Source organism: Agelaius phoeniceus, chromosome 22 (genome assembly GCF_051311805.1).
Source record: "Agelaius phoeniceus isolate bAgePho1 chromosome 22, bAgePho1.hap1, whole genome shotgun sequence".
Taxonomy (NCBI): Eukaryota; Metazoa; Chordata; class Aves; order Passeriformes; family Icteridae; genus Agelaius; species Agelaius phoeniceus.
The window spans coordinates 1754558-1780994 of record NC_135286.1 but is presented as its reverse complement, the minus strand read 5'-3'; the positions used below and the strand labels follow the sequence as shown (position 1 = coordinate 1780994).

The following is a 26437-nucleotide window of genomic DNA, read 5'->3' as shown; positions in this document are numbered from 1 at the left end:
CCCTCAGTCCGTGTCCATCTCTCCACACCACTGCCCCTCAGTGTCCATCTCCCCTCAGCCCCCTCAGGCTGTGGGGAATACAAGCCGCCTCAACTCGATGCCTGATTGGCCAAGCGCAGTCACGTGACCCACCCAGCTCCAGCACGGCCCCTGAGGGGCCCCAATGGCGGCTGTGCCCTCACTGCCCTTGGGACTCTGCGTGAGGAGAAAGAAACCCCAAAGCTGTCAAAAATCACACTTATTTTGTACCATTAAACTGATATGTTGCAATTCTTACTGATATAAACGAGTCTGCTCACCTTAGCAGGGAAAAAAGGGCAAGTGCAATTCATTTGTGTCTGAATTGACCGGTCAATATCACTCACAGAGCCATTAATGTTTCGGTCCAAGTTTTATTTTGGCATTGAGGCTTGCTTAAAAAATGAGAGAGGTTTTATCCCTCAGTCTTTACAGCATGGAAATAAAACCAGAACTATTTCAGATGATTTTATAAGATGAGCCACCACAGTGAGGCACTTGGAGCATTTATGGTAACAGAGCAGGCCAGGCCTATGCTCCTCACATTTAAATTAAATTAAAACAGCAGGCAATGCACATTTGCCATCCTATGATTTAAAAAAGAAACAACACACTTTTGATTATTTTTGATTCAGTTAAGTCCATAATCCTCTAATATTTAAGGATTGTCTGTACTGTTCTTTTTAAAAGAAAATTAGGCTGATCCAAACCACGATTTTTAAAAAAGACTCAGTTTTCAGAATTTGAGAGTGAACCCAGGGAGAACCTGGGACATCCCTTTCCATTCCCTTCCAGCACAGCAGCAAAGCTGCCAACTTTTTAAAGTTATCATAGGTGATAAAAGCATTTCAGGTACACAGTCACATGTTTTAGGATTTCACGTGGCAATTTATTTACAGCAATTCAGCACCACCTGCTGGCATGACTTCTTTTTAAAGTAGCTTAAAAGATGTGGTGCTTAGTTTGTTTAATTGGCATCATTTTTAAGTGTCTAATTTTAAACACTCAGATTATTTTTTCCCACATTACATCTGAGCCACTGCAGCTATTTTGGATTGATGTAATATGGAGGAGGGATGTCAGCTCAGAATTAGAACACGAAATATGCAAATGAAATCAATCTAGATGAACATCATCTCCTGCCAGGCTGCAAAAAGGGAGTATTTTAGTTATCAACTCCACCAATTTCTGCATTTCATACAGCCCCTAGCACATGTGCCAGCCTGAAAAGCTGCCAGCATTCCTGGGACTCCTCCAACCTGTACAAACTTCTCCATATCCCCCAAACCTCAAATAATTCTTATTCTCTGTCTCAGGAAAAACAGTCTGATATTCCCTGCAATTACTCCCTTCAGTTTCTGATTTTGACTGGCCAATTCCTTAGTTTTTTCCACAGGGATTACAGTTTTAGGGGGCTTTTGCCAGGTGATGACCAATATCCACTCAAGCACACCGTTCTTGCTTTAAATATCAATGATGACAAAGACTTCTGGCTTTTCATCCTCACAGATCTGCATTGCTGAGTAAGTTATAGCTTTGACCTCTGTGCCCTAGGAAAGAGACACAAACCAGAATTTAGAAATAAATTTTATCCCTTTTATCAGTTCAGAATCCCCAATTCTCATCACTCTTCTCAACTGCTATCCATTTTTTTTCCCCAAAAAAAGCTGTAGCTATATTTGTTCTGATGAATAAGGAAGTTGCCAGGTCAAATAGTGAAAAGGGAACTCTTCCCTTATTTTATTGCCTCTTAATATCACAAATTCCTTCTTTTACCTCTGACAGACCATCAACATTTGCTCTGCTAAAAATGACACAGAGCAAGACATCACATTTTGTTTCTAACAATTCTTTAGGAAAAAAAGAAAGAAGAAAAAAGCAAAAACTGACTAAGCAGAAATCTGTACCAATAAATTCTGAATATAGAGTGATTTTCTGTGTTATCAATATCACAAAAAGGAAGCCAACTGAGTTCATTTGTTGAGTCTTGAGGAAATGTCATGCTCAGTTTCAGGGACAGTTTCACCAAACCATGCAGGAACTGAGATCTTGAGTTCAGTGGTACTTCAGCCACTTCTATATTTTAATCTGTGCAGAATTCAGAGGTCTGATTTAAGGGACACCACACCTCCTCCCCCTAAAATGGAAAAGAGGAACCACTGCCTACCTGTGGGTGTTTGTCTAAAGAGAACTCTTCTCCCCACCTGTAAAGGCAAAAAAAAAATACAAGAGAGGTGTTGTAATTTTGGTAATATTTACCAAATGCTGTAATTAGTTTCAGTGATGAGCACAGAAGAGTGAGATTTGCATTTCAAGCCTCAAAGGAAGCAAGAAAAGTCCACAATCCATTCTCAGCCAAGGCTTTAAGCTCACCCAATTGATCTTATCTTGAACTGCCTTCGGTCAATGTGAAGCACTTTCACTTCCTGCAGAGAGTGGGAGAAGTGTGTCAGTCCCACCTTCTACCTTCAGGCAGAAATTCCCACTAAATCCCACTTACAAAGGTTATTTCCCACTCTTGAGACACCTTCCACCAGCCCAGCTTGCCCCAAGCCCCATCCAGCCTGGCCTTGTATTTTTGTGTTCCTTTTCCCCTAAATTACCATTGCATTCAGAGCTGGGATTATCAGGGAACAGCTTTGTCCTAGAAATGGAACAAAACTGAATCCACAACACTCACCCTGGGTATAAAAAACTCATCAGCACTGAATTTATACAGCCACTCATCCAGGAAGTGGAAGAGAAGAGACAACAGGTCGTGCCCTGTGTGGTTGAAGCAGAGATGGTCTCAGAAAAAAAAACATTTTTAAGAGCACCTCAGATGTACAGAAAATTCAGATAACGATGCTTAATTATATTTCAATGAACTGCACTAAGGCTATGTGTAAAGATTGAGATTTTTGGTGCCTGTCTCAGCAAAAAAAAAAAAACATTTTTAAGAGCACCTCAGATGTTCAGGAGATCCAGATAACAATGCTTAATTATATTTCAATGAACTGCACTAAGGCTTTGTGTAAAGATTGAGATTTTTGGTGCCTTTCTCTCTCTTTTAGCTCCCCATAGGAGAAGTGCAGGCCTCACCTTCTGCCTCTACCTCCACTGTATCCACAGGTTCCACAGTGCCTGTGTCTGTCATGTAGCCAAACATGGCCATGGCACACTGCTCAAAGGCTTCTTCCAACGTGTCCCCCCAGGCATGGAGCCTAAAAACACAGGGAACAATCTCTGGAATCAAAAAACCACATGGAATAATCACTGGAGCCTAAAAACACAGGGAACAATCTCTGGAATCAAAAAACCACATGGAATAATCACTAGAGCCTAAAAACTACATGGAATAATCACTGGAATCAAAAAACCACATGGAATAATCACTAGAGCCTAAAAACTACATGGAATAATCACTGGAACCTAAAAACCACATGGAATAATCACTGGAACATAAAAATCACATGGAATAACCACTGCAATAAAATTCTGGATCACACCAGAAAGAAACAGCCCCAAAGTCACATGCAGGTGAGAAATCAGAACATGGAAGAAGCAAAAAACCACCTGGTTTTTCTAGAAGGAGTTTGGCAGAAGAGTTTCTTGGGAGAATATGGAAAATAAATGTTTTAGCAGCCACCAAGGAAGTTCTTTCCTGATGTGGCTAATTGGGGTCTATAAAAGTAAACCACACAGAAGGGATTTTGTTTAAAAGGAGATTTCAAAAGATATTTCCAAATAACACAGAAGCACCACTGGAATACTAAAAAAGAAACCAAAGATAATTCTATGGTGTCCCAAAAGCAGGAATAAAATTGACCATATCAAAGCACCCAGTGAGTGCAATTTCAGAGCTCCACATCTGCAAAGTGTAAGAAATAATCAATTTGTCACCCTGAGAAATCTCAGCTGCCCACACTTACTGCACGTCTGCTGTGTGATCCAAATCTGAGGGGAAGCAAAAAGAAAAAGGAATGATGTTAGCAAAAGTATTTATAACATGAGGATTAAAAAAGAAACACCATAAATATCTGATTTTCTAACAGAACTCTTTTACATTCATCTGCAGATGTGATAAATCTGTTTTGTAGTATATTAGAAAAATTTAGGACAGGTGGAATTTTGGATTATTTCTGTCAAAAAAACCCCAAGTTTAATGGGATTATGTCAGTGCAGGCTGCTGTAACCCAAGAGGCTTCCACAAGTTCACTGCAATAAAAAGAAACTTTCACCAGGAGTAAAGAGTTTATGCTGAAGCCTGCAGGACTGGAGTTATTCATGCAGAGGTGGAGATTTGCAAATATTTCCAGCTCAGTGAGGAAATCTACCTGTCCACACCCAAGAGCAGCCATTATGCAAAGAGAGGAATTTAAACCAGAGGATGGAATATAAAATAGAAGGCAAACTTCACTCATGGGGCATGATTAACATCCCATGCATCCACTTGTACATGAACCTCATTTATATTTATTCAGAGGAATGGAAGAAATGCAAACTTCCAGCAGAACTAAATTGGGAAATGCTCATTTCAAATGAAAAATGATTCTGGTGCCTTTTGAAGAGAGCACACACTACTAAAGGGTTCTCAACAACAGTCTCTAAAGCAAACAAATCCCTCTGCATGCAAAAGAGGGACAAAACCTCCTGCAGTTATGGAAACTGCATGGCTGCTGTGGTGTGGCACAATTGCTGCACTTTTATCAAAATAAGACCTGAACACAGCCTAAAAATATAAATTTTAATCACAGATAACAGAGGCTGTCCCTCCAGACAGGCACTGGTGACACAAAAACCAGGCAGGGGATTGTCCCCTGCCTTGAGCTGGCCCTTGGGCTGCCACCCACATCCTCTTAGGAGACATTCAGGGCTGGGGAAAGGGAGAAAATCATCTTTAAGCAGAATAAAAACACCACACATCAAACCAGCACACTTCTGAATATCCCTTCCTACATGAGAGGCACAAAACCTGCTAAGAACTGGCTGAGAAGAGGAAAAGTTTTCAGGGTGAGACTTAAGTAATTTATTTCCATTGTGATTTTTTTTTTTTTCAGTGCCCATACAAGGAAAGCACGATGAAGAAAATTTATTTTTCATTCCTAAATTTCCATTTATCTTCCTTGCCCTCACAACAGCACTGCCACACCCACGCTGCATTTTTTTAAAAAATTCATTATTTTAAAATTATTAAAATAATTACATTTTATTTTTTAAAAATAAAATAAAATTTTGAATTTAAATTTTTTTTTTTAAATTCAAATACTCACATTCATATTTCTTGCAGAGAGGGGGGTACTTGTCTTTCACAGCCTTCTGCTCCTGGGTCAGGTTGTAGTCCCTGTCCTCAGCTGCCATGGCTGAGGGCTCCACAGGAATTGAGTCCCTCCCTTCCTGCAGCTGGGCAGAGCCAGAATTCTCCTCCCTCCCTTCGTGGCTTCGAATTCTTCAACCTGTGGGGAACAGGGAGGGATCCTCTCAGGGCTGAATTGGTGTCATTGCAGGTGGTTTGTGTCACACTGGGAAATGAGGAAATTGGGAGCTCAATGCATGGAGTGAAGTTTGTTCAGCCAGCAGAGCCAAGGGAAAATGTTCCTTATGGGAATTGTGGACTTTGGCCTTTTCTGGGAGGAATTGTGTTTTGTCCTCCTTGTGTACACTGAAAATTCCATTCATTCATAAATAATAAAATACAGCCCTGATGGGAACAGCTGTAAAAGTGGATTAAACTATTATGCTTTAGGTAAATTTTAATTTTCTAATTAATTTTTGAAGGTGCTCAGCCCGTTGTACATCACACACCTGAGGTGTGACTGCCCCCAAAAACCCCTGATGTGACTTTACAGAGGATTTTCTTCAGGAAAAAAAAGTTATGTTCTCTTAGGTCAAAGATTATATTTAAACCTCCAAACCTCAAAGCATAAATCCAGCTGTCACCCAAGTGTCAGGAGTTCTTGTGTTCCTTTTCTGGCTGATTTTTAATAATTTTTTAAATATTTTCAAAATTTAAAAAAAAATCTTTTAAAGGAATTTTAAAACTTTAACTAATTTTAATTTTAAAATAGTTTTAAATAAAACAAAAATAACTGTATCAACTCCCTCATTGAAAGGTCAGATTCTCACTCCCAATCTGACAAATTGCTGTTTTCCTGTTCTTTTGTCAACCCAACAAACTGAAAAACCCAATTAACTTCGGGCTAATTAATCTTCCTCTCTAGATTTCCAGCCATCATAACCATTCTTTAATATTTTTATACATTATAAGACTTATCCACAGCTGCACCCAGACAACACAAATAATTTACAGATACCCTTAACATTTACACAGGAGTTGCTTCTTACTCCAAGGCTTAGAAACAAGACATAGCATTCCCAATTTTTAATTTCTGCTAAAATTTAAATGTTTTGAAGAGAGAAGTCTGAAATTGAGAACTCGGGCAGGAAATGAGAACTTCCTTGAGGAATAAACCCAGAAATTGATTTGATATTTGATTTTAAACCTGTTAAGCCTCAGCTGGGGACAGTCAGGTCCTGGGTTACCCTCAGCAGCGGAGCAGAACCAGCAAATTTGGCACCTCTAAAACTCACCGCGGCACTGAACTGTGGAAAAAGGGAAAATATTCGTGAATACAGAGAATTAATAACGCCGAGGATCCCCGATGGTGTCAGGGCGGCCCTGGAAGGAGGCCTCGGCCCACACACGCACCGCTCCGGTCCGCTCCCGCCCCAATACGCTCTGCCCACGTCTGTGGTGACCGGAGGAGCCGCAACCACCGGTTCATTCCAAACCGGGGACCGGGAGCGAGAACCGGGACCGAACCGGGACCCCGCCGGCCTCAGCGCGGGGCGCGGCCCCTTTAAGAGCGCGCCGGGGGCGCTCCGGAAAATGGCGGCTCCCGCGGGGAGCCCGCCCACGTGACCGCCGCGCGCGCTCCCGTCTCCGCCCCCTTGCTCTCCTCCGATTGGCCGGCGCCTCCCGGCGGCGGGCGCTGATTGGGCGGCGTTGGCGCGCGAAGGGGTGCGCGGCGCCGGGAGCCGCACGCAGCGGGGGCAGGAAACAATAGACGGAGCCGCGGCCGGAGGGGTCGGAGCAGGGAGCGCCGGAACTGCCCGCCCGCCTCGCCCAGCCCGCCCCGCTGAGCGCCCCGCGGCCCCGCCATGGCGGACAAGGAAGGTAAAGGCTCCGTATGGGCGGCGCGGCCTCCGCCGTGAGGCGCGGGGTGCCCCCCCCGCGGTCGGTACGGCGTAAGGGGAGCGGGGCGGCGCCGCCAGGGGGCGCGCGGGGGCGGGGCCTGAGGGCCTCCCGGTCATGGCCGCCGCTGCCTCCCCGCGCCCGCGGCACCGAGCGGGGCGAGCCGCCCGGGCCGGGACCTTCTCCCCGGCCCTGTGCCCCTAGGAGGGGTTTGTAAGGCCGGGAGAGCCGGGCCGTGCCCTGCGCGGGAAGCGGGCGGACAAAGAGGTGGCACCGGCCCTGAGGGTGCCCCGGTTCGGCCGGGGCGCCTCCGTTCCATGGGTGAGCTCCGCTCCCGTCCCGTGGGCGAGCTCCGTTTCCATGGGGGTGTCCCCCCGTTTCCATGGGGTTGTCCTCCGTTCTGTGGAGGTGTCCCCCCGTTTCCATGGGGGTGCCCTCCGTTCTGTGGAGGTGCCCTCCCGTTTCCATGGGGGTGTCCCCGTTCTGCCCGTGAGCTCCCCCAGCTCTGCCCGTCGCCGTCCCTGCACCGGAGGCTGGTGACAGATGGGCTGAGAAAGCGTTGGAGAGCGACAAGGCAGCAGAAGGAGCCTTGGGAAACTGGATTTTGGGAATAAGTAGTTCAAGGCTGCTCCCAGACCGGTCTGTTAACAGCAGTTGTTGGATCTCCTGTGTTTAAACATCGTTCCAAGTCTGGGGTTTGCTTCCCTGTACTCTGAGTCTCAGAATTTTATTGTGCTGCTCTAACAGATTTGATGATGATCACCATCAAATCATCCCAGAATGGGATGGGTTGGAAGGAAGTTTTAACTCATTCCACTGCATCCCTGCCATGCCTGGAACACCTTCCACTATCCCAGGTTGCTCCAAGCCCTGTCCAGCCTGTCCTGGGACACTTCCAGGCATGAAATTTGACATAATTAATATTAATTCCCAGCCATATATGCAGAAAAAAGGATTAGCATGTGCAGCAGGGGATTTTTAACCATTTAGCAACTACTCCAATACAGCAAATAGCAAACCAAGGTGTGATTGATGTGCTTGACTCTAATCCATTGCCTGCCCACAGCGCTGTGTGCCTGTAAATCCATTTATAAAGAATTAATTGTATGTATTTCTTGAAAAACCACTTCAGCAGCCTTTGATGATGCAGTGGAAGAGCGTGTGATCAACGAGGAGTACAAGATATGGAAGAAGAACACCCCTTTCCTGTATGACCTGGTGATGACCCATGCCCTGGAGTGGCCCAGCCTCACTGCTCAGTGGCTTCCTGATGTCACAAGGTAAAGGGACCCCTTTAAAGCAGAATAAACAGCAAATCCAGCCTTGGGCTGACTTCTAGGTTCAGATCACAGAATCCCAAACTCATTCAGGGACACTTCTCACTAGCCCAGGTTGCTCCAAGCCCTTTCCAGCCTGGCCTTGGACACTTCCAGTGATGTGACAGCCACAGCTTCTCCTGTGCCAGCACCTCCCCATCCTCACAGGGAGGAGATTTTGTGATCCCTTTTGTTTTGTTCCTCTTCCCCTGCAGGCCTGAAGGCAAAGACTTCAGCATCCACAGGTTGGTGCTGGGCACCCACACCTCAGATGAGCAGAACCACCTGGTGATTGCCAGTGTGCAGCTGCCCAACGATGATGCCCAGTTTGATGCTTCCCACTATGACAGTGAGAAAGGAGGTGAGAGCCCAAAAAAGGGGATTTGAACCATTTCCCCCTTCTTTTCTCAGTAGAAAATTTGCCTTTCCCTGAAGTTCAGGCAGCAAAGTTCAGATTTTACTCCTAAAAAGAATTTATTTCTAAGTGGTGCCTCCTTAATAGACAAATTCTCTGTTTCTTGAGTGTGTTCCTAATCTAATATTTCTAATGATGGAAACAGACTGTAAAGGTTAATTGCAAAATTATTTGTGTGGGAAAGCCTCTCCCTTCCCTTTTTCTCAGGAACTGACCTGGATTCCCACACACTGCTTTTAATTGGTATTTTTATTACCACATTTGCATTATGCAAAGTCACTCAAAACATTTTCACACAAACTCATGTAAAAGAAGAGTTTTATTTCAGAGGGTTGTAACATTTCAAACATTCTCCATTTCTCTGTGAGTTTTGCTGCCTGATTGCTGTCCCAGCCCATCTTGGGGTGAAATTCTGTTTTATTCCATGTATCAGACTTGAATTTGGTGCTTTGCAATCTTTGTGGCTGTCCCAAGTCAGACATTTCTCCTGTTTGCTTGGCTGAATCAGTCTTCCCACCTGGTGAAAGTCCTTCATGATCCAATGTTTGCTCTGCTTTTTACAGGCAGTTTGGATTGTGCAATGAGTATTTTGATCTTTGGGCTTCTTAAAGTTATTTATGCACCCAGGGTTGTCTAACAAATATGTCTCAAAAACATTTTAAATGAATTCCAAAACAATCCCATCCCCATTCTTTTTGCCCAAATTTTTCAGTTTTCTGAATTATTAAGCTATTTTATAAAGATAAGGGAACTTTAACAAATTGTATCACAGTCCTAAAATTGCAATTTGTTTTTACCACAGCTTTGTCTATTCTGGGAGCTTGGTAGCAAAACCTTGAACCAACTCTTTGTGCCTTGTTCTGAAAGTGCCTTTATTATTCACAACTCTCTTTTTTCCTAGAGTTTGGAGGCTTTGGCTCAGTAAGTGGAAAAATTGAAATTGAGATCAAGATAAACCACGAGGGAGAGGTGAACAGAGCCCGTTACATGCCCCAGAACCCCTGCATCATTGCCACCAAGACTCCCTCCAGTGATGTCCTGGTCTTTGATTACACCAAACACCCCTCCAAACCAGGTGTGTGCTCAGAGAGCAGCCACTCATCCCACAGAGGTCAAAAAAGAGCTTAAAAATTGGTGTGGCTTGCCCTTTATTTGGGATTTTAGGGATGGTGTGGGTGTTTATTCAAGAGGTTATTTTGTATGAGGTTTCAACAGATAGATCCAAATGCATCCTTGGGAAAGGAAACCTTTTCCTGCACTTCCACACTGTCAGGTATTCCAGGTGGTAAAAGGTGGAATTTTGTTAACTGTGATTGCTTTGGTGGGCAGCTGAGCCTTTCCCCTGATATGCTGTAAATCTATCAACAGTTCTTTACCTATGAACTCATCAAGCTTGTTGAAAATAACTCCTTTTGCTGCATGTGGGGAGGATCAGAAGTGCCTTCCTCACTTCACTTCAGAAATGTAAATGGGAGGAAGAAAAATATCCCACCTTGTATTTCTGAGTTTTATGAGCAGTAACTGCTGGAACTCAGGCCAAAGCATGGAGGAGGTGACTGCTGGGTTAAAGTAAATTTAATAAACTTAATGCCAGGTATTTCAGGATGATTCCAGGCCCTGGAATCCTTCCCCTGCCTTGTTGCAGATCCTTCTGGGGAGTGCAAGCCCGACCTGTGTGGGCACTCAAAAAAGGAGTCAAAAATGGTGTGGGTTGCCCTTTATTTGGGATTTTAGGGATGGTGTGGGTGTTTATTCAAGAGGTTATTTTGTATGAGGTTTAAACAGATATATCCAAATGCATCCTTGGGAAAGGAAACCTTTTCCTGCACTTCCACACTGTGAGGTATTCCAGGTGGTAGAAGGTGGATTTTTGTTTACTATGATTGCTTTGGTGGGCAGCTGAGCCTTTCCCCTGATATGGTGTAAATCTATCAACAGTCCTTTACCTATGAACTCATCAAGACTGTTTAAAATAACTCCTTTTGCTGCATGTGGGGAGGATCAGAAGTGCCTTCCTCACTTGCTGAGTTCTTTGAGCAATAACAGCTGAGCTGCAGCTGGAACTCGGGCCAAAGCATGGGGGTGTCCAGTAAATTGAATAAACTTGAAGCCAGGTGTTGCAGGCTGTGCTGGGGATGATTGCAGGCCCTGGAATCCTCCCCCTGCCTTGTTGCAGATCCTTCTGGGGAGTGCAACCCCGACCTGCGCCTGCGCGGGCACCAGAAGGAGGGGTACGGGCTGTCCTGGAACCCCAACCTCAGCGGGCACCTGCTCAGCGCCTCCGATGACCACGTGAGTCCCTGGGGCACAGCTGCACCTGCTGGGGCCTGGGAAGGGCAGGAACGTCCTGGCTTTGAGGGGGAAGGGGGTCTGAAAGGGAAATGTTTGATATTTATGGTCTTTTAAAGACCATTTGCTTGTGGGATACATCCTGAGGGGGAAGAGGGTCTAAAAATTTAATATTTTATATTTATGTTGTTTTAAAGACTATTTACTTCTGGGATACATCCTGGTTTTGAGGGGGAGGAGGGAAGGAGAGTCTGAAGATGTCAATTTTTTACTTTTTTGTTGTTTTAAAGACCATTTGTTTGTGGGATACATCATGAGGGGGCAGGGGGTCTAAAAGTGAAATGTTTGATATTTATGGTCTTTTAAAGACCATTTGTTTGTGGGATACATCCTGAGGGGGAAGAGGGTCTAAAAATTTAATATTTTATATTTATGTTGTTTTAAAGACTATTTATTTGTGGGATACATCCTGCATTTGAGGGGGAGGAGGGAAAGAGAGACTGAAGATGTAAATTTTTTACTTTTTTGTTGTTTTAAAGACCATTTGCTTGTGGGATACATCATGAGGGGGAAGAGGGTCTAAAAATTTAATATTTTATATTTATGTTGTTTTAAAGACTATTTACTTCTGGGATACATCCTGCATTTGAGGGAGAGGAGGGAAAGAGAGTCTGAAGATGTCAATTTTTTACTTTTTTGTTGTTTTAAAGACCATTTGCTTGTGGGATACATCCTGAGGGGGAAGGGGGTCTAAAAATGTCATTTTTTTATATTTATGTTGTTTTAAAGACTGTTTGCTTGTGGGATACATCCTGAGGGGGAAGAGGGTCTAAAAATTTAATATTTTATATTTATGTTGTTTTAAAGACTATTTATTTGTGGGATACATCCTGCATTTGAGGGGGAGGAGGGAAAGAGAGTCTGAAGATGTCAATTTTTTACTTTTTTGTCGTTTTAAAGACCATTTGCTTGTGGGATATCAGTGCTGTTCCCAAAGAAGGCAAAGTGGTGGATGCCAAGACCATCTTCACAGGACACACAGCAGTGGTGGAAGATGTGTCCTGGCACCTGCTCCATGAATCCCTCTTTGGATCTGTTGCTGATGATCAGAAGCTCATGATGTAAGTGGGGGAACCCCTTCCCAAGTTCTTTCTGCCCCTCACCTCTCTCAGCTCCCATGCTTTTTGCTCTGTTGTGTGTTTCTCGAGCTGTGTTTTCACATAATATTTCTTTCCTTTCTATGAAATGGTTTTTGGAACCTGGGGGAGCCCTCGAGCAATAAAAGGTGTTTGTTTGTTTGTTTGTTTGTTTGTACAAGGGTGACTGTCAGTCTGTCTGTCTGTCTCTGCCCCACACGGGCAGGGCGGTTCTTGGGCCCGCGTTTCAAAGGATGAGTCGGGACTCTCCAGCTTTTCCATCTTCAGATTGTTGATTGTTTCTTATCTACAGAATTTTCTGTCTGCCCAGCAGAGGTCTGACCTGCAAGGCAGCAAAGGGCACTCTGCCCACCCACGAGGCCATCATGTCTTTTTATACTAAAATCTACGTACATGATATTTACCTTTATTTTATTTTCACCCATGTTGGCAAGTGCACCTTCACCATAAACCAATCCCCAAGTGCCAACATCACCACAGGAGATGGAGGACAAGAAGAGGAAAGAAGAAGGACGAGACACGCCCTGATCCCTCCATCTTGTCTCCATAACCCCCCTGTACCAAAAACCTTAAAGTTTATATTTCACCCTATAAATGTGTCCCTTTTACACCCTTCACTCTAAAGTGATTCTCATGTCCTCAAACTGCTGTCACTTCTGTGGATGGATCAAAATCAAGCCACCAAACACTCCTGGCAACATTCCAGGATTTCCGAGACCCCCAAGGGTTCTCCTGGCATCTCTGGCCATGGGGAGCGATGTGCTGAGATCCCACAGGTGACCCCAGTGCCCCTGTAATCAGTGAAATGAGGCACAAACCTTTGTTAATTCCACGTTTTCCCCTCACAGCTGGGACACCCGGTCGAACAACACCTCCAAACCCAGCCACTCTGTGGATGCTCACACAGCTGAGGTGAACTGCCTCTCCTTCAACCCCTACAGTGAGTTCATCCTGGCCACAGGGTCAGCTGATAAGGTATTTCTGCCTGCATCCTGCAGCATCCTTGCTCACTCTCTGGGGTGGATCTATGTGTTGGTTACTGCAACAAAATATTTTTTATATTTTTTTCTCCCTCCCCCAGACCGTCGCTCTATGGGACTTGAGGAACCTGAAACTGAAGCTGCACTCCTTTGAGTCACATAAAGATGAAATATTTCAGGTATAAAAAATAGCATTTATCTTTTATCCTCACAGACTCAGTTCTACTCAGCAGCCTGGAAAAAGAAAGTAATTCTTCCACAATGTTTTTACACTTAAAAACTCATATTCTGTTATTTTACCTGCTTCTGTTTTTCTGGGTGTTGTTATTGTGGACCTGCAGAGCTCCCAGAGTCCAGAAAGGGATCAGGGAAATGCTGTGGAGCTTTAACCACAGCAGGAGGATGAAATGGTAGCAGTGCAGAGCCCATTAAATTATTCATGGCAGCAGATTGAAGCAGGAGGCCCAGGGAAATGGCTGCAGTGTTTGCATCTCCTCAGCCTGGTCCTGCAGGAAGCTTTAACACTCTCTGACAAAAGATAATTGCTGATCTTGCTGCTGTAGATGGAGAATGTTCACTCCATGGGCAGCACCTGCTTAGCAGATTAAATATTTCCATCTCCAACTCGTGCCTTAATCAGAGGGAAAATATGTAGGAGGTTTTTTTTTTGGTGGAGGGATTATCAGTTCAGACTGTGTTATGTCTAAATAAAATTACAGAATCCTGAAATGCCACATTAGTGGGCAGAATTCTGTGTTCCTTCCTAATCCTGTGATCCTATTATGAGTGGTGTGTTCAGGAGAGCTTTATCTCCAGCAGAAGCAGTAAATGTGAGCTTTTGGGCAGTTAAGCTTCATTACAGTGATTTCTTTTCATGTGAGAGCTGTGCCTGCTGCTGAAGGAGTCTGGGGGTTCTGTTTGTGCAATCCTGATTAAGATAAGGAGCAGCCAATACCCTTGGGAGCTGTTTGCACTGGGAACACCTGGGTTTTGTTAGAGGACAGCTCCAGGTGGCACCTTTCTGGTGAAATAATGGGGTTTTTTTGTGTGTGAATATTCACAGTTCTTCCTGTGATAAATGTTATTTACACTGTTTGTGTTGGTACCAGTCTGAGTTCTTGTAGAACTTTCAGGGCACAAAATGAAGCATTGGGGAATGTTAGAGCTTCTTAAAACTCACTTTTAAATTGAATAAATAAGTGTGTTATTAAATTAAATGAAATTTAATAAATTAAATTAAATTTAATAAATTAAATTAAATTTATTAAATTAATTTTTAAAAACTCACTTTTAAATTTATCCCTGCAGGTTCAGTGGTCTCCCCATAATGAAACCATCCTGGCCTCCAGTGGCACAGACCGCAGGCTAAACGTTTGGGACTTGAGGTAAATCCCAAATTCCTCAAATTATTACTGATTCATTCCATCACACCTTAAAAAACAAACAAAAAACCCCCTCAACCCTCACCTTTTCTTTTTTTTCCTCTCTTTATTTTACAGTAAAATTGGAGAGGAGCAATCCCCTGAGGATGCTGAGGATGGTCCCCCAGAGCTCTTGGTGAGTCTTTTTTCACTCTCATGAATTAATTTCACTTTTTACTCACCCTGCAGTGCAAATTTCAAACCATTCCCCTTTTTGTTTCCCCAATCCCAGTTTATCCATGGTGGTCACACTGCAAAGATCTCGGATTTCTCCTGGAATCCCAATGAGCCCTGGGTCATTTGTTCTGTATCAGAAGATAATATCATGCAAGTCTGGCAAATGGTGAGTTCCTAGGGTTGGGTGATAGTGCTGAAATTCCTGGATTTCAGCATTCCTGCTTTTATTTACAGCCCTCAGAATTCCCCAGCCTGTAGCACTGCCAAAATCTCAAAGGGGGCAGTGAAATCCCCTTTAGTTTTGTGTTAAAAAAAAAAAAAAAGGAATTGCTGGTGCAGAAGGAAATTTTTCCCTTCTGTGTTTGAATGGAAACAGTGTGAGAACCAAAAATGAAATTGAGGTTTCTGTATTATTATTATTAAAGAATATTTGAGATTTCATTCTCCAAAGATGAAAAAGGTGCTGGTGAACAGGAACAGTTTGCTGGCCCCTACATTCCCAGCTGCTGAAGGTTTTGGAAAATAATCTTGACCTTTGACAAGACCATTTTCCTTTTTATTTTGTTTAACTCTAAATTTTGTTCTTGCCTGCTTTCTGTGTAATTCTTCCAGAAAGTGCTGCTGAGTAGAAGATCTGCAAAACAAATACTTGAAACTCTTTTGTGAGTCTTGCAGTGGAGTCTCCTTTAGCAGATCCCTTTTCACAGAACATTTTTTGAGTCATGGATTTCTAGATAAGATTGTTTGTGTTGCTGCTTCAATGTCAATCGGGCATGGGTGATCCACATCTGCAAATTAAAACTTTCTGGGGGTGGAATCCTGTCCAGAGGGGTGGGAAATGCTCCCTGAGTGTCTCCATCCCTGTCCTGCAGGCAGAGAACATCTACAACGATGAAGATCCTGAAGGAAGCGTGGATCCAGAAGGCCAAGGATCCTAGAGGGCAACTTCTCCTTCTCCCTGCTTTAGTCCTTTGTCCTTCTCCTCCCTCTCAGCCCTGAGATTGACTCAGCACTGGTTTTGAGACACACACCTTGACTTTGTGTTCACCCTGTAGATCCCATCACAGCCTTTTCCACCCACACACTGAGATCCCACCACCCAAAAAAAAGAAAAAATAAAGGGCTCAGCCCCCTCAGCCAGGTCCCTGCTGTGGCTCCAAAATTCCTGCAGCTGCCTCCTTTATTGGTCTGCCTGGCCCTTTTTTACTGCCTTCATGCTTGGGATTAGTTGTTTTTTTCCCTCTCTTTTGCTTGCTGCAGCCACAGCCTTTTTGCCTAATTTAAACAAAAGTTAAATTGGCAGAGCTGCCCGAGTCGGCTTGAGCCAACAGAGATGATCCAAGTGTTAATGCCCTGACAGCTCAGAAATGGTGTGGAAGGTCTTGTCCTCCTCAGTACAACTCAGAGACCTTGGAATTCCTTTACTTATCTCTACTTTGTGGCTTTTTCTGCCTTTGCAGATACAAGACTTGCAAGTTCTGACTTGAACTGAAATTTTTCTTTTTTTTTTTTTTTGTCTCTCCTGGCAGTTCTGGGTTTTTCATTCCTTCCTTCCTTTTCCCTTTCCTCCCTCCTGCTGGGTGCCAGCAGTTTGGTTTTAGCTATTCCTGCAGAGCCTCTCTCAGCTCCCATGTTTTTTGCTCTGTTGTGTGTTTCTCGAGCTGTGTTCTCACATCATGTTTCTTTCCTTTCTGTGAAATGGTTTTTGAAACTTGGGGGAGCCCTCAAGTCGTAAAAGGTGTTTGTTTGTACCAAGGGTGACCCCAGTGCCCTCAGCAGCCTTGGCAGCTGGTGGAAAACAAGTGAAATGTGGATAAACTCAGCTTTTTTTAGGAGTTTAGTCCTTGACCACGAGGTCCTGCACGTCTTCCACTCGGGTGTCCAGTGCCACCAGCAGCCTGTTCTCTCCATCTCCTCGTGACTAATTGCGTGTTCTTCAGTTGGAATAAAGTTTTTCTACAGAAATGCTGCCAAGGTTGAGGAGTTTTGTGCTCTTTCTGCATTTCCTGCTTTGTTGAGGGGATTTGCAGGGTGGTCTCACAGCCTGTGTGTGTCCATGAGGTTTTGGGTGCTGGTAGGGATAGATTTTAATTTTTTAAGACATTAAATTGGATATTTCTGCCCCTCTCATTTCTGCTTCTTTGTGAGATAAATTAATGAGCACTCAAACAATTGTTCTTCCCCTCAAGCCCTGCTGCTTTCTGCATTTTAACTCTGCCTTTAGCCCTTTGCACAAGGCTTTTATGTTATCCTGCAGCAGGACTTTGACACAAACACCTCAGTTTGACAAATTTGGGCTTTTGAGACACAGCTCTGACAGCGAAAAGGCTCCTTAAACTCTGACCTTTTATTTTCAGTGTGAGACTCGATATAAAGTGGAAACCTCTTCCCCACCACCTCATTTCTGTGGAGCATCTCCCAGTACAGCAGAAACTCTTGAAATACAAAAGAAAATCCTCTTCAAAGGAGAAAGCTTCTCTTGCATGTAAACTGTAAAAGTCAAACCCCTCCTAACACCAGCTCCCAGAACTTTCCGTGCAGGCTTGAACAACTCAACATTTTCCCAAACACAGCAAAACTATCAATCAGTTACTCCTCATCCATATCCTTTGTTCAGTACCAGGATTGTTTGCTCTGCTCCTCTGGGGAAAAGCACTTGGACTACAAGAGCAGCAGCAGCAGCAGCACCTGGGGAAATACCCAGGGAAAGGATTGGAATTCCCAGCTCCAGGCACCTGCTGCACATCAGGCAGGGTAAAGCAGCACGAGGAGAAGTCCCTTGGATCCTCTGGCCGTTGGGTTTTGCTACAAAGAGGAAAATTCTGTGGCTCTAAGAGTCCTGCTCTGCTTTTTCCTCCGATTTGCAGAGGTGGCCGTAGATTTCTAAGCAGCTCCTGTGAGGGGAGAAAGGAAATTGAGGCTGTGGAATATTTGCATCAGTGCTTTGGCTGGAGAAAAGAGGGGGGGGAAAAAAAAGTTCATAATATGGAAGAAAAAGGAATTGGGAAACACTTGAAGGGGCTCAGTCCATGGTCAGGAGTGTGTGAGCCCAGCCCAGCCCTTCCAGAGCCCTTGGCAAACAGGATTTAGCAGAAGGAAATGTCATTTTTGGGGGAGCTCATGGAAAAGGCAGCTCAGAACTGCGCTTAACTCTGAGCTCCCCAGAGCAAATGTGAAAGCTCATTTAAATGTGTCACTTCCAGGGATGGCAATTTGTGAATTGCAGGAGTTCAGGAGACTCCACTGCTGTGTTTGGGATTAAATGTTGGGCTGTGATTTAGGAGAACCCCAGGCTGCAAGGACAGGGGGGTGCTGGGATCTGGGCTGAACCCTAAATGCAGTTTGCAGGCTGAGAGCTCATCCCTGTGCTGGGATAAAAAACCTTTGGGGTTTTAATGTGCTCCTGGGTGGAGAAGGGGAAAAAGGAATGCTAAAGGAAAGGCTGCAGAAAATGCTTAGGAGTGTGTCCAGCTGAGGCTGGAATAACACAGCAGCTCCAAGCTGGATGAGTAATACAACCCACAAACTCATGGACGTTTTCTGGAGCTTTAGAAATTCCTATTGCACATCACTCATTGAGTGAAACCAGGAGAGAACAGCTCCAGCATCCCAGCCCAGCTGCCCAAAGCCAAACCTCAGCTCCTTTCCACGTATTCCTGAGGAAACCACCACTTAAGCTGCCACACCTGCTCCTTGGGAAGCCACTCCACTCCTCTGTGGGAGTTCCCAGCAAATCCCTCTGTGCTGCTGTGCAAAGGAGCTGGAATTGCTGCTGGGGACCAGGAGCAGGAGCCTGTGGTGTCCCTGAGCTGTGTGACCCCATTGTGGGCTCCTCTTCACCATCCCTGTGACTCCACTGTGGGCTCCTCTTCACCATCCCTGTGACCCCGCTGTGGGCTCCTCCCCTGCATCCCTCTCCTGTTCCCATCCCTGTGACCCCACTGTGGGCTCCTCCCCTGCATCCCTTCCCTTCTCCCATCCCTGTGACCCCACTGTGGGTTCCTCCCCATCCCTGTGACCCCACTGTGGGCTCCTCTTCACGAACATCCCTCTGTTCCTCCCAGCCCTGTGACCCCACTGTGGGTTCCTCCCCGCCATCCCTCTCCTTTTCCCATCCCCATGACCCCATTGTGGGTTCCTCCCCATCCCTGTGACCCCACTGTGGGCTCCTCTTCACCATCCCTCTCCTCCTCCCAGCCCTGTGACCCCATTGTGGGTTCCTCCCCTGCATCCCTTCCCTTCTCCCATCCCTGTGACCCCATTGTGGGCTCCTCTTCACCATCCCTGTGACCCCGCTGTGGGCTCCTCCCCATCCCTGTGACCCCACTGTGGGCTCCTCCCCACCATCCCTCTCCTCCTCCCAGCCCCTCTGCCCCGCAGGGATGAGACCCAAGCTCACTTGTAGATGGAGAGCTCCCGATGGAGGCTGGTCCTGAGCTCCTCCAGCTCCTGGTTCTTGCGTTGCTGGAGCTGGACGCCGTTCTTGAGCTCCTTCAGCCTGTCCTCCAGCTCCTCCACCTGCTCCTGCAGGGAGAAAATGGGTGCAGAGCTGATTATTCTCCTCAGGGATCTCCCTGTTCGTGCTGCTGCTCGGGACAAGCACAGCCAGGCTGCCCCTGCCCAACCACCCTCTCTAAAAACCTCTGCAAAATAAACCTTTAACACAAAGGTGGGGATTTAGGCTGGGCTGGGCTGTGTTTTGTCCTCAGGCTTCTCCTGGCTGCTTGGTTTTGTCCCCTGAACCACTTGCTGTGTGTTTTGAGAAGCTGCCAGAGCTGTATAAACCCGTGAGTCACAAGGAGATAAATGAGGAATTTGGGAAAAGGAAAATGTGGAGAGGCGCACCAGGGGTCCAAAAGACCCTGAAAACCCAGGCCAAGCCCTGGTGTGGGTGCTGGTGGCTCCGATCCCCATCCCAGCAGGGAGGAGCTGGGATGGAAGAAGGGCAATGGCAGCTTCCAGAAACTGCTGGGAGGAGGCAGCGATTGTGAGCCGAGAACTGGGAGTGTTGAAAGGGGGGAGATTAATTGTGGGGCCTCTTTGCCAAATGTGCTCTTGGAGAGATTGAATTGCCTTGTCCCTCAGGCCAAGGGGATGCCTGGCCCAGCCAAATGAGCCTCCCAGGAGGCAGCCTGGCCTGGGGACATGGGGACATGGGGGAGACCCTTCCTGGCAGCAGGGAGGGCAGAACTGCCCCAGCAGGAAGGGGATTTGTAAGAAAAGCCACCTGTGTTTAAAACTGGCTTTTCTTGGCTCAGTGCTGTGCTCAGAGGAGCTGTGGCAACTGTCTGGTGCCTGTGCTCAGCAGCATTGCTGAGCTTGGGGAAGGAAATCCCCCATCCCTTCCACCTCATCCCTGAGGATGAGGAAACCTTGGAAAATAGGTTTCTCCTGAATATATTCACTTGGGTTTGGCCATTTCTGAGAGGCCAAAACCAAGTGAATATATTCAGGAGAAACCTATTTTCCAAGCTGGGTGAAGCCCCACCACATCTCTGGTGGGAGCTCACCACATCTTATGCCTGGGAGCTGCTGTTTCACCTGGCCCATGCCAGGGTGTGGGATAATTTTGATTCCAACCAGCAGGAGATATTCCACATCCTCCCCATCCTCATCCACCCCGTTTCCCTGGGCCCTACAGTCAAATCCTGGATGCCAAGCCCAGCTCCCACTCTCCCAAGAGGATGGAGCCGGTGCCCTTTGGGGCACGTACCCGGTACTGCCCGACCTCCTCGTCCCTTTTCTGCTTGACCAGCACGATCTGCTCCTCCAGGCTGCGGTTCTGCATCCTCAGCCGGCTGACCTCGCCCTGCAGGGGCCTCAGGGCTTCCTTCATGCCCTGGATCTCCCCCTGCATCTCCTGCAGAGCCTTGGCCCCGGCCTCTCGCCGCTCCAGCAGCCGCAGCAGCTGCGGCTCGTAGTGCTCCTCCAGCCCCCGCCGGCTCTGGGCCACGAAGCTCTCGAATTCCAGCGACAGCCTGCGGCTCTCCTGCAGGTACAGGTTGTCCTGGCGGCAGGGAGGAGCCTCCAGGCGCTGCCTCAGAACTTCCTTCTCCTTCTCGCAGGTCTCCTTCAGCTGGGACAGCTCCCCCGAGAGCTGCCCCGCCTGGCTCTGCAGCTCGCCCTGGTAGGCGGCGTGCTGGGAGAGGTCGTGCCTGCGGCTCTCCAGCTGGTACTGGCAGGCCACGCACTCCTTGGTCACCCTGAAGAGTTTCTGCTTGATCTGGCGGATCTCATCGCGCAGGTTGTCCCTCTCCAGCTCCACCTTGGCCAGCAGCCTGCAGGCAGCCTGGATCTCCTCGTGGGCATGGCGGATCTCCTGCAGCGCCGGCTCGCGCAGCTGCGCCAGCTCCGAGATCAGCCGGTCCCTCTCCCTCTCCAGCTGCTCCACCACCTCGATGCACTCCTGGAAATAATTCCCCAGCTCTTCCAGGCTCAGGCATCGGTGCTCTGTGGTATCAGCGTCCAGAGGGCCGCCTGCTCCCTCTGTGTCCATGTCCAGCTGGATCCCTGCCCCATCTGCATCATCTGGGATCCCTGCCCTGTCTGTGTCCATGGCCAGTGGGATCTCTGTCCCATCTTCATCCACATCCAGCAGAATTCCTGCTGTATCCTCATCCAGTGGGATCCCTGTCCCATCTTCATCCACATCCAGCAGAATTCCTGCTGTATCCTCATCCAGTGGGATCCCTGTCCCACCTTCATCCCCGTCCAGCGGAATTCCTGCTGTGTCCTTGTCCACTGGGATCCCTGTCCCACCTTCATCCACATCCAGCAGAATTCCTGCTGTACCCTCATCCACTGGGATCCCTGTCCCACCTTCATCCACGTCCAGTGGAATCTCTACCCCGTCTGCATCCATGTCCAGTGGGATTCCTGTCCCATCTGCATCCATGTCCAGCGGGGTTCCTGTCCCATCTCCATCCACGTCCAGCGGGATCCCAGCCCCGGCTGCACCCTCACCCAGCTGAGCTCCTGGTGTGCTCATCTCCAAGGAAGGATCTCTGCTGGCAGCCTGCAGCTCCTGCCTGGAGTCTGGGCTGCCCCTGTGCAGGGGTTTAGATCCATTCCCTGCTGGGTCCAACGGGCTGTGAGGACGTTCTGGGTGTGGAGCAGCTCCTTCAGCTGCTCCCTGCGGGGCTGGGGATGCTCTGGCTTCATCCAGCGGCAGCTCTGGAGGGGGCTCGGGCTGTGCCATCAGGTCCCTGGGGAGGAGAGGGGATGTGAACCAGAGCAATGAGTGTAACAGGTCTCGGCCTTTCCTCCCCACCCTGTGAGACCCCAGAGCCAGGGGGTCCCACCACGGCCCTGCTGCTGTGACCATCCCCGTGTCACCCACACAACACCCTGGTGACACCTTGGGCCTGGAAAACAAGGAAAGAAAACCCCATTAAAACCCTATTCAAGCGTCTGAGTGCCCCGGAGGAGGAGTGAGGGATGCAAACCCAGACCCCAAACCCAAGCACTGCTCCTGTCAGCACCAACCCCCCCAGCAGCACCGACCTGCCCCGTGCAAGCACTCCCTGGAAAACTCGCCGGGATTTTCTCGCTGTGCCATAACCTCACGGCAAGGGAATGCGCTGCTGGGAGCCCGGCAGGCTCCGGGATGACGGAGACGGAGCAAACCCCACACGCGGAGCCCCGGGGCGAGCGGCAGCGCCTGCAGCAGGAGCCGCTTTGCCGAGTCATCCGATCCCATCATTGTCCCCACCACGGCACCTGCGGCTGCCACCGCGGCCGAACCCTCCCTGTGCCTCCTCCCGGCCGCTGTTTGGGGTAGGATGGACACGACAGAGCTCGGGGACGAGCCGGGCTTTTCCTGCTGCCGCCAGGATCGGTGGGATCGGTGGGAGGATGCTCTCACCTCTCGGCCACGCTGCTGAGCTCATGTCTCGTCATTCCCTGAGGAATGAGCGCAGGCTGGCACTCACAGGCAGCCCTGGGCTCGGAGCAACGGCTTTGAGCAAAGAACTGATTTTCCCCGATAGTTTCTCTCCTAATAAGGCAGTTTTCGGCACTGCTGACACATCGCAGCCTCGGGCTCAGCGGCCGGGCGGCTGGGGAAGGGGGCAGCCCCGGCAAAGGTGGGGAAAAGGCTCCTCTGCCCCGATTTTCCCTGCCCTCCCCGCTGCCCGGGCTTGTTTTTGGAAGTTCTTGGAGCCGCTTGGCACGGCCGGGACGGGAGGGGAGGGCACCGTGTCCTGCCTGCCCAGCGGCCCGGGGGGGCTCTGCCCCTCACCCCAGAGCCCCCCAAAAGCTCCTGCGTGCCCCAGAGGGACCTTCCCCACCCCTACCTGACCATTCCTGAGGATCCAGGAACGCTGAACCCCCGATCCCCCCACCCCATCCCTGCCCCACCTCGCCGGGGATCCCGCACTCACGGGACCCCCCAGGACCCCGGCCCCTTCCTCCCGGCCCGGGTGGGCTCTTACCTTCCTCCCCTGGAGCCCAGCGCCGCCGGCTCTGCGCTGCACATGGGCTGAGCATGGGGCGGAGAGGGGTTATTAATAAACAGCGCTGGAAATCAGACTCCCGGAGCAGCCGCTTCCCCCCGGCCACCGCCTGCAGTGCCAGCTGCGGCCGCTGCCTTCCTCCGCCCCGGGGAGGAGGAGGAGGAGGAGGAGGAGGAGGAGGAGGAGGGCGGGGAAGGCCCGGCTGGCCGCATCCCTGGCAGAGGCAGCCGCAGGGACGGGCTGCAGCCAGCCCGCAGCCCCCATCCCGCCCCGGCTGTTCCCAGCCCTGATTTATGGGCGAGCTGGGCTTTGTGGCCCCTTCCCGAGCCACTGGCGGATGCGCAGGTCCCCATCCCGCCGGGATCCTGGGCTGGGATGAGGATAATGGGATGGGGGTAATGGGGTGGGGATCATGGGATGGGGATAATGGGGTGGGGATCATGGGATGGGGATCATGGGGATGGGGATAATGGGGTGGGGATCATGGGATGGGGATAATGGGGTGGGGATCATGGGATGGGAATAATGGGGTGGTGATCATGGGGATGGGGATAATGGGGTGGGGGTAATGGGGTGGGAATAATGGGGTGGGGATCATGGGGTGCCTCGGTGGGGTCCCCCGGGGCTGTGGGGTTTGGCTGCAGTGGGAGGGGAAATGCCAGAGGATGAAGCTCGGGGCCCTCAAATGCCACGGGGGGATGGAATGGGATTTGTGAGGCTGCACTCCCCAGGAATTGATTATCCATGGATTCAATCCCAATATCTCGGGGTCCTTCCTACGCCCCACAAACCCACAAACCCCAGTAATGGCAGAGCACAGCCTCTGCTTCCTCTTCCGCCCCACAACCGATCCCCGCCACCCTTTTCCCTCTGTTTTGGGGACGCACAAGGTGACATTTCTCTCTGCAAAGGCCCGTGGTGGCCGTGGTCACGCTCCTGGGTGTCCAACAGCAACTCTGCCCTCACCCTCTTGGTTTCCCAGCTCTTCCCTCCCATGGCTCCCATCCACATTCTCCCCACTCTGTGGACCCTAACCCCACATTTATCCATCATATCGCCAACAAATATTTATCTAAACCCCCACATTTCGATATGTTTTGCCACGTGGGCGCGGGTGCATCATCCTGGGGTCACCGTTTGTCCTGGCGGTGGTGGTGCTGCCCCCCGAGCCTACCTCTGCCCTCCGCCTCTCCTGCCGTGCCCAGGAAGTCGGCGCTCGCCTCTCAGGAAGTTTCGGCTCTAACGCGCCCCAGGAGCCGCCAGCAGCGCCCAGCAGAGCGTGTGACATCGCCGGTGCCACCCCGCCGCCGCTGGCACCGTCACCTCGCCCATGGCGCGCTGGCCACGGGGCTGCAGAAATCAGGTTTAAAACACCAGCGCTGGGCCATCCTTCGGGAACAGAGCTTTAAAAGGAAAAGGGAGATTTGAGTGGGTTTGGTTTTTTTTTTTTTCTTCTCTTTTTTTGGATCCCGTTGCTTTTTTCAGCGCGACACACCTTCTTTTTCTCCCTCTTTTTTTTCCATGAAGCGCCTCTATTTTTGACTCAATCGGAGAGGAATGCCGTTAATTCGCACAAGTTGGGTGTATAAATATCTATCTAAAGCTGCGACTGCCAAGGGGAGAAACCTGCGGATCACACGGGCGGGGTCCAACAACCCTTGTAGGGCCTGGAGGGGACAATGACAGCGCCGAGCCCGGGCTGGGCTTCATCTGCCGAGCTGCCAAGGGCAGGGTGGGGAGTGAGGAGGCTCAGCTGTTCCCCGTAAGCGGATACCCCGGCCCAGGCCCCGGCACGGGGATGTTTTGTGGATATAACCAGGCAACAGCCGGCCCCGGTGTCCGCGGTGTCCGCGGTGTCCCCGGCAGGGCCGGGCCGTGCACGGAGACGCCGCCGGCAGCGAACAACGCGGACTTTGCTCCGGTAAACAGAGCTGGTGGGGCGGCACCGGCGCTGCCAGAGGCGAGGAAAAGTCAGGAGAGAGTTGGAGGGAGCTGGAGAGACGGAGAGTTTGAGATGCGGCTGTCGGGATGGGCGGCAGCGCTGCCAGCACAGCGTGAGGGGCACTGGGGGCAAAGAGCGGCTGCGGCCCCTCTCTGGTGCCCTGGGGCTGTCTCTCCCTCCCGGGTGGGTTTTTCCTTCTCGTCACGCTCGGCAGATCTGCCCCTGGCACCAGGGTGGCACCAGCCTGGCACTGCCACCACGGCAGCTCCGTCCCCGGATTTCAGATCCTGCTGGATTTCAGATCCTCCTGTTGGGAATGTGGAGGAGAGGAGTGTGTTCAGTGATGAAAAAACACCGAAATGTTCCAAATCAGGAGTTTCGCAAGAAATGCAAATGCCCGGGTTCAGGTGCTTGATAAAGGGGAAGGATTGGAACCATTCTGTGCTTCTGAAATGCATCAATGCTCTGCAAAAAGAACATTTTCTCCCAATCTTTGCACGATCTTTAGGGACAGGCTGGAAGGACCAGCCCGACTTTGGGGCTCTGGCAGTCCTGTGGGGTGTCCCACGATGGGATCCCAGCTCCCGGTGGGATTCCAGCGTGGAAGGGATTTAGGATCGGGGCTCTGGCAGCGCTGTGGGGTGTCCCACGATGGGATCCCAGCTCCCGGTGGGATCCCAGCGTGGAAGGGGTTTAGGATCGCGGCTCTGGCAGCGCTGTGCCCGGGCTCGCTCTGTTTGCCGAGGGCGCGGGGGGTGCCAGGCCCGGCCCCTCGAGTGCAGGAGCTGCAATCTGATCCCAGGGAACGCGTGATTCATCCCTGGAGCCGGCAGCGCTGCCAGGGAAGGTCCCGGCTCCGAGGGCGGTGGCCCCGTGCGCCACTCCTGGTGCCCCGGCCGGATGAGGGGTCCCCGGTGGCTCCCTGGGGGCATTCACCCAGCTTTGAGGGCTTGGATGCCACTGTCCCCTCGGGAGCGCACCTGGTTTGCTTCGCCTCGTGCCTCAGTTTCCCCACTAAGAGTTGGACCCTGGAGAGGGAGGGGAGGGTGCCCAGCAGGGATGGAGGAGGAGGAGGAGGATGGGGAGTGAAACGTG

At 49.4% G+C, this 26437-nt stretch overlaps 3 protein-coding genes and 1 long non-coding RNA gene across 8 annotated transcripts; 2 read left to right on the top strand and 2 right to left on the bottom strand.

Moving 5' to 3' along the window:
* Nucleotides 1-372: 372 nt before the first annotated feature.
* Nucleotides 373-6884, bottom strand: ZBTB8OS (zinc finger and BTB domain containing 8 opposite strand). Of its 3 annotated transcripts, XM_054648125.2 has the most exons (9): nt 6707-6884; nt 6501-6600; nt 5271-5453; nt 3930-3954; nt 3100-3221; nt 2699-2781; nt 2392-2444; nt 2186-2222; nt 373-1568 (listed from the first exon to the last, which is right to left on the bottom strand). In XM_054648125.2, exons 3-9 carry the CDS (start codon nt 5356-5358, stop codon nt 1482-1484), a joined length of 495 nt encoding a protein of 164 aa, XP_054504100.1. In that variant the 5' UTR covers nt 5359-5453; nt 6501-6600; nt 6707-6884; the 3' UTR covers nt 373-1481. The 3 variants fall into 3 exon arrangements, with proteins under 3 accessions (XP_054504100.1, XP_054504101.1, XP_077045922.1); XM_054648126.2 differs by having other exon boundaries at nt 6589-6884; XM_077189807.1 differs by lacking the exon at nt 3930-3954.
* A 124-nt stretch (nt 6885-7008) lies between these two features.
* On the top strand, nt 7009-16925 carry RBBP4 (RB binding protein 4, chromatin remodeling factor). Of its 3 annotated transcripts, none has more exons than XM_054648123.2 (12): nt 7009-7174; nt 8328-8472; nt 8724-8869; nt 9825-9998; nt 11100-11215; nt 12173-12333; nt 13218-13344; nt 13451-13528; nt 14658-14734; nt 14849-14906; nt 15003-15113; nt 15820-16925. In XM_054648123.2, exons 1-12 carry the CDS (start codon nt 7159-7161, stop codon nt 15883-15885), a joined length of 1275 nt encoding a protein of 424 aa, XP_054504098.1. In that variant the 5' UTR covers nt 7009-7158; the 3' UTR covers nt 15886-16925. The 3 variants fall into 3 exon arrangements, with proteins under 3 accessions (XP_054504098.1, XP_054504097.1, XP_054504099.1); XM_054648122.2 differs by having other exon boundaries at nt 8325-8472; XM_054648124.2 differs by lacking the exon at nt 7009-7174 and adding an exon at nt 7306-7513 and having other exon boundaries at nt 8325-8472.
* A 351-nt stretch (nt 16926-17276) lies between these two features.
* Nucleotides 17277-23563, bottom strand: SYNC (syncoilin, intermediate filament protein). Its single transcript, XM_054648341.2, has 4 exons — nt 23380-23563; nt 20661-22152; nt 19347-19471; nt 17277-17841 (listed from the first exon to the last, which is right to left on the bottom strand). The coding sequence occupies exons 1-4, from the start codon at nt 23421-23423 to the stop codon at nt 17778-17780; spliced, it is 1725 nt and encodes a 574-aa protein (XP_054504316.2). The 5' UTR covers nt 23424-23563; the 3' UTR covers nt 17277-17777.
* Nucleotides 23564-24064: 501 nt separating this feature from the next.
* LOC143695599 (uncharacterized) lies at nt 24065-25832 on the top strand. Its single transcript, XR_013184987.1, has 2 exons — nt 24065-24828; nt 24928-25832. It is a non-coding gene; the product is annotated as an uncharacterized LOC143695599 (long non-coding RNA).
* The last annotated feature ends 605 nt before the right edge of the window (nt 25833-26437 follow it).

Excerpts from the sequence above, each read along its gene's own strand:
- SYNC (XM_054648341.2), bottom strand. The coding sequence starts at position 23,423 with ATGTGCAGCGCAGAGCCGGCGGCGCTGGGCTCCAGGGGAGGAAG. Across the intron at positions 22,153-23,379 it reads CTGGGCTCCAGGGGAGGAAG|GGACCTGATGGCACAGCCCG; the intron begins GTAAGAGCCCAC and ends TCTCCTCCCCAG. Across the intron at positions 17,842-19,346 it reads CGGGAGCTCTCCATCTACAA|GAGCTGCTTAGAAATCTACG; the intron begins GTGAGCTTGGGT and ends CTCCCCTCACAG.
- ZBTB8OS (XM_054648126.2), bottom strand. The coding sequence starts at position 5,358 with ATGGCAGCTGAGGACAGGGACTACAACCTGACCCAGGAGCAGAAGGCT. Across the intron at positions 3,222-3,929 it reads GATCACACAGCAGACGTGCA|GCTCCATGCCTGGGGGGACA; the intron begins GTAAGTGTGGGC and ends CTGTGTTTTTAG. Across the intron at positions 2,223-2,391 it reads TTCAAGATAAGATCAATTGG|GTGGGGAGAAGAGTTCTCTT; the intron begins GTGAGCTTAAAG and ends TTGCCTTTACAG.
- RBBP4 (XM_054648122.2), top strand. Across the intron at positions 12,334-13,217 it reads GATGATCAGAAGCTCATGAT|CTGGGACACCCGGTCGAACA; the intron begins GTAAGTGGGGGA and ends TTCCCCTCACAG. Across the intron at positions 14,735-14,848 it reads CTAAACGTTTGGGACTTGAG|TAAAATTGGAGAGGAGCAAT; the intron begins GTAAATCCCAAA and ends TTTATTTTACAG.